This window comes from Penicillium cataractarum (genome assembly GCF_028827025.1).
Source record: "Penicillium cataractarum strain IBT 29864 chromosome Unknown utg000006l, whole genome shotgun sequence".
NCBI classification, from domain to species: Eukaryota; Fungi; Ascomycota; class Eurotiomycetes; order Eurotiales; family Aspergillaceae; genus Penicillium; species Penicillium cataractarum.
In genome coordinates, this window is record NW_026622742.1 from 20,146 (window position 1) to 25,904 (window position 5,759).

The window sequence follows — 5,759 nt, forward strand, 5'->3', positions numbered from 1 at the left end:
CCGTGCTTGAGGGCAGCAATGACGCTCGGACAGGCATGCCCCCCGGAATACCAGGGGGCGCAATGTGCGTTCAAAGACTCGATGATTCACTGAATTCTGCAATTCACATTACTTATCGCATTTCGCTGCGTTCTTCATCGATGCCGGAACCAAGAGATCCGTTGTTGAAAGTTTTAACTGATTTAGCTAATCTGCTCAGACTGCAATCTTCAGACAGAGTTCAATGGTGTCTTCGGCGGGCGCGGGCCCGGGGGCGGGTGCCCCCCGGCGGCCGTGAGGCGGGCCCGCCGAAGCAACAAGGTAGAATAAACACGGGTGGGAGGTTGGACCCAGAGGGCCCTCACTCGGTAATGATCCTTCCGCAGGTTCACCTACGGAACGGTTAAGGAGCAGTGTACTCACCCCCTCCGGTCTCCCGGGGGGCCCGACTATATCTTAAGCGGGACGGCTGGCGTCCCACCCACTTCCACTTAGTCTGTGGACGTTCCCCATATCCCCCGAGGGGGACTTAGGGGCTTCGCTGCGGATTGCCCATGGTCGCCGCGCCGAAGCGCGGGCGGTATCCAAATCGTCTATTACCATCCCCCGTGTCGTTACCACGGGCCCCCGGGCGGTTTCCCGCCGCGGGTTGGTGCGATTGGCTTTAGGGTGTCCCCGTCAATTCGAGAGTGTCGCCGGCGCCTGCCCCCCGGGAGGGGGGCGGGGGCGCCGACTTGCATAGCGGCCCGGGCTGGTTTAGAGTCGTGCCGGGCCTACCCCTTGCGGGGCTGCAAAGGCTTCAATAAGTGTACACTGCGGAAGGACGCATTAGCGTTCCAATCGCGCATGACTTATGGCGGGGAAACCTTGTTACGACTTTTACTTCCTCTAAATGACCGAGTTTGACCAACTTTCCGGCTCTGGGGGGTCGTTGCCAACCCTCCTGAGCCAGTCCGAAGGCCTCACTGAGCCATTCAATCGGTAGTAGCGACGGGCGGTGTGTACAAAGGGCAGGGACGTAATCGGCACGAGCTGATGACTCGTGCCTACTAGGCATTCCTCGTTGAAGAGCAATAATTGCAATGCTCTATCCCCAGCACGACAGGGTTTAACAAGATTACCCAGACCTCTCGGCCAAGGTGATGTACTCGCTGGCCCTGTCAGTGTAGCGCGCGTGCGGCCCAGAACATCTAAGGGCATCACAGACCTGTTATTGCCGCGCACTTCCATCGGCTTGAGCCGATAGTCCCCCTAAGAAGCCAGCGGCCCGCAAATGCGGACCGGGCTATTTAAGGGCCGAGGTCTCGTTCGTTATCGCAATTAAGCAGACAAATCACTCCACCAACTAAGAACGGCCATGCACCACCATCCAAAAGATCAAGAAAGAGCTCTCAATCTGTCAATCCTTATTTTGTCTGGACCTGGTGAGTTTCCCCGTGTTGAGTCAAATTAAGCCGCAGGCTCCACGCCTTGTGGTGCCCTTCCGTCAATTTCTTTAAGTTTCAGCCTTGCGACCATACTCCCCCCAGAACCCAAAAACTTTGATTTCTCGTAAGGTGCCGAACGGGTCATCATAGAATCCCGTCCGATCCCTAGTCGGCATAGTTTATGGTTAAGACTACGACGGTATCTGATCGTCTTCGATCCCCTAACTTTCGTTCCCTGATTAATGAAAACATCCTTGGCGAATGCTTTCGCAGTAGTTAGTCTTCAGCAAATCCAAGAATTTCACCTCTGACAGCTGAATACTGACGCCCCCGACTATCCCTATTAATCATTACGGCGGTCCTAGAAACCAACAAAATAGAACCACACGTCCTATTCTATTATTCCATGCTAATGTATTCGAGCAAAGGCCTGCTTTGAACACTCTAATTTTTTCACAGTAAAAGTCCTGGTTCCCCCCACAGCCAGTGAAGGCCATGAGGTTCCCCAGAAGGAAAGGTCCAGCCGGACCAGTACTCGCGGTGAGGCGGACCGGCCAGCCAGACCCAAGGTTCAACTACGAGCTTTTTAACTGCAACAACTTTAATATACGCTATTGGAGCTGGAATTACCGCGGCTGCTGGCACCAGACTTGCCCTCCAATTGTTCCTCGTTAAGGGATTTAAATTGTTCTCATTCCAATTACGAGACCCAAAAGAGCCCCGTATCAGTATTTATTGTCACTACCTCCCCGTATCGGGATTGGGTAATTTGCGCGCCTGCTGCCTTCCTTGGATGTGGTAGCCGTTTCTCAGGCTCCCTCTCCGGAATCGAACCCTAATTCCCCGTTACCCGTTGCCACCATGGTAGGCCACTATCCTACCATCGAAAGTTGATAGGGCAGAAATTTGAATGAACCATCGCCGGCGCAAGGCCATGCGATTCGTTAAGTTATTATGATTCACCAAGGAGCCCCGAAGGGCGTTGGTTTTTTATCTAATAAATACACCCCTTCCTGAAGTCGGGGTTTTTAGCATGTATTAGCTCTAGAATTACCACAGGTATCCATGTAGTAAGGTACTATCAAATAAACGATAACTGATTTAATGAGCCATTCGCAGTTTCACAGTATAAAGTGCTTATACTTAGACATGCATGGCTTAATCTTTGAGACAAGCATATGACTACTGGCAGAATCAACCAGATAACTTCACTAGCGGGCGGTCCCCCGGGCCGGCCGGCGGCTGCCGGCGCGACTCGGGAGGGCCCACCACCCCCGAAGGAGCAGAGTTTAGTTAAACGGAAGGGGCGCACGGGGCGCCCGACCGGCGCAACCGCCCCCGGCGTACCGGGGGGGCGCGAGCGGCCATCAAATTGCCCCCTCTAGGCTCCTCAGCGCCGGTCCGCACGCAGAGATTCCGCCCACCGCCCGGACGGGCAGGGACGGGCTGCGGCATACGGCCCTCGGAAGGGGGGCCCGACCCCCGCGCGACCGCCGGCGAACGGCGTATGACGCAGGGCGGCTTCCCCCGGGTTACTACCAAAGGACGGGTCTGCTGGCCAGCGGCCAAGAGCCCACAGACTTCGGCATTGCCGGGGATCCAGGGATCCCAGGGCTTCAGAGGCCACGGGCGCATCCCCCGAAGGGAGCGCGACCGTAGCGTGAATCCCACCCCCGGTGTTGAGGAAAAGACCCAACACCTGGCGAGGCTGACGGCAGAGTATGGAAGATGTTGTGAGAAGAGGCGGGCGGAACCACCTCTTCTTACACATACTCTCCGACCCCAGTTGGGCGGGGAAATGGCCAGCAAGCCTTAAAGTGTACAAAAAGTTTTCCTGGGGACATCCTTTACTATGTAAGTGGTCCGTGCACGGCATTTTTCCCATACAAAGTGGGCCACCCTGTTAGTCCCGTAACGCAATTTAAGGGACTTGGTCGTTTTTCGGCCAATTTCACGTGACCCTCCACCAAATCCGCCCACCACGTCCGCATCATCGCCGTTCTCACCCTACTGAGAAATTGACCAGAAGGCCGCAAACAGTCACTTTGCATGCTGAAAAGCAGATGGGCGGGGAGGCCACGGGGGACCTAGGAGAGGGGTGGGCAGCGCAGGCCCACCGCCAACTGGTCAAATTTGGGTATGTCCAAAAATCATGGTCCACCAACTGGTCAAATTTGGGTATGTCCATAATTCTTAGGTCTCTCGAAAACGCCCCCCGGGCCCCTCCCGGGCCCCTCCCGCCCCGGTGCTGCCGTCCCCTCGCCCTCTCCCGCCTGTTTAGGCCATCTACCCCGCTGCTGGGGGGTCGGGGCCGCAATCGGGGTCCATCATGGTGGATATATATCTTTGGTGGGAAGGATGGTGAGGAGGACCCGAGGGGTACCCCCCATCTTCCAAGATATATATCTGGTCCCACGGTCATCTCTCTTACTGCTCGACCCCGAGCGGCGCCAACCCCCCCGTTTGCCCCTCCCGGACCCCTAGCTACCAGTCCCGGGGCGGGTCGCCCCTCGAGGGGCCCACCGCCAACTGGTCAGATTTGGGTTGTGTCCTGAAATTTACCTATGTCGAAAACCCTCCTACCACCACCCCCTCCTCCCCGCGCCCCCGTGCGCCCCTCGCCCGCGCTGCCCTCCTCCCAACCGGCAACTGGCCGGTCTCCCCAGGCCGGGGCCTCGCCGCCCGCCCGTCTGGGCTGGCTGGCCGGCACCCACCGTTCCAACGCCGCCCCGGCTAGAGCGCCGCTGCCGCACACCGAACACGCCGGCACGAGAGGAGGGGACTCCAGCACGCTCCTGCCCTCGGGCCTCCCGCTTGGCCCGGGCCGTCACGTCTGACCGTCCCATTGATCCCTCGCCCGCCGCGCATGGTGTACCGCCGCAGTCAACCTCTTAGCCGGGCGCCGTTGGCCCGGTGGCTTCTTGCCTCACTATATACTCTCCGACCCCAGTTGGGTGGGGAAATGGCCAGCAAGCCTTAAAGTGTTCAAAAGATCTTCCTGGGGACATCCTTTACTATGTAAGTGGTCCGTGCACGGCATTTTTCCCATACAAAGTGGGCCACCCTGTTAGTCCCGTAACGCAATTTAAGGGACTTGGTCAAAATTCGCCCAACTTCACGTGACCACCCACCCAATTTGCCCATCACGTCTCACTCAGAGGGTGCCGAAGCCTCTACGCGGGATCGTAAAAGTGTTGACGAACGGGCACTCCAGGTTGGTAGCCGGGATGCACCAACTGGCCAGATTTGGGTATGTCCAAAAATCATGGTCCACCAACTGGTCAAAGTTGGGTGTGTCCAAAAATCCGGGCCGCCAACTGGCCAGATTTGGGTGTGTTCAAAAGTTTAGGTATGTCCAAGAATTAGCCCATGTCGAAAAATTTGCCTGTGTCCCAAATGGCTCACCCGGCGCCCCCCGTGGCGGGCCACAGCCGGCAGGGCGGGGGTAGAAGGGGACCAGCGCCCCATCGCCAACGGGTCGGATTTGGGTGCCCCCAAAAGATTCCACCAACTGGCCAGATTTGGGTATGTCCAAAGAGTCTGAGCAGGTCCAAAACGGCTCTCCCGGCACTCGCAGGGGCCCGGGGACTGAGTAGCTGTAGGCCCACCAGCAACTGGTCAGACTTGGGTGTGCCCAAAACATTCCACCAACTGGCCAGATTTGGGTGTGTCCAAATATCACCGACCACCAACTGGCGAGATTTGAGTATGTCCAAAAACTTACCTGTGTCGAAAAACGCCCTCTGGGCCCCCTCGACCCTTCGGCCCGCCAAGGGCCCTGCACTAACTGGTCGACTCTGGATGTGTCCAAAACCGCCCGCGGGCCCTCCCGCAAGTCCTCTACCGTCGACTGGCGAGTGGTCCCGACGGCGCGACGCGGGCCCCGTGAGGCCCGGCCGTCCACCGCCCCCTCCAAGCACCCGGCACTGCCGGGCCCCTTGATGGGGAGGTATTAACCAACAAATCTAGCCAAGGTCGGGCTGACGCTCAGCGACTCGTAGCAACAAGGCTACTTGACCGCGTACACGACCCGCTTGGTCACTTCAGTCGTCTGCAGAGGATCTATCCCCGCGCGAGGTGACATTGCAATCCGCCAGCCAGCCCTCGGGGGTTTCTCCCCGGGAGCCGTCGCCAGCCTGCTGAGGTGCGTGGCCCGGAGGCCTATTCGTATCCAACTACGACGTGCGGGGCAAAATCGCCGCGTTCCGGCACGGATTCTGACTTAGAGGCGTTCAGCCATAATCCGGCAGATGGTAGCGTCGCGGCACTGCCTGGTCAGACAGCCGCAAAAACCAATTATCTGAATCAACGGTTCCTCTCGTACTAAATTGAATTACCGTTGCGGCGACCTTC

General features: G+C 57.9%; 1 protein-coding gene across 1 annotated transcript, besides 3 other annotated features; it reads left to right on the forward strand.

Annotated features, from left to right (window-relative positions):
- Positions 1–1,428: 1,428 nt before the first annotated feature.
- Positions 1,429–1,670: a sequence feature (Protein overlapping with rRNA (N7496_007642, KAJ5369377.1) was converted to a misc_feature.).
- Positions 1,671–1,732: 62 nt separating this feature from the next.
- Positions 1,733–1,797: a sequence feature (Protein overlapping with rRNA (N7496_007642, KAJ5369377.1) was converted to a misc_feature.).
- Positions 1,798–1,847: 50 nt separating this feature from the next.
- Positions 1,848–1,903: a sequence feature (Protein overlapping with rRNA (N7496_007642, KAJ5369377.1) was converted to a misc_feature.).
- Positions 1,904–3,970: 2,067 nt separating this feature from the next.
- N7496_007643 (uncharacterized protein) lies at positions 3,971–4,243 on the forward strand (the record flags this gene model as incomplete). The annotated part of the gene is made up of 1 exon (XM_056700562.1): positions 3,971–4,243. The coding sequence occupies one exon, from the start codon at positions 3,971–3,973 to the stop codon at positions 4,241–4,243; it is 273 nt and encodes a 90-aa protein (XP_056554105.1).
- Positions 4,244–5,759: the final 1,516 nt, after the last annotated feature.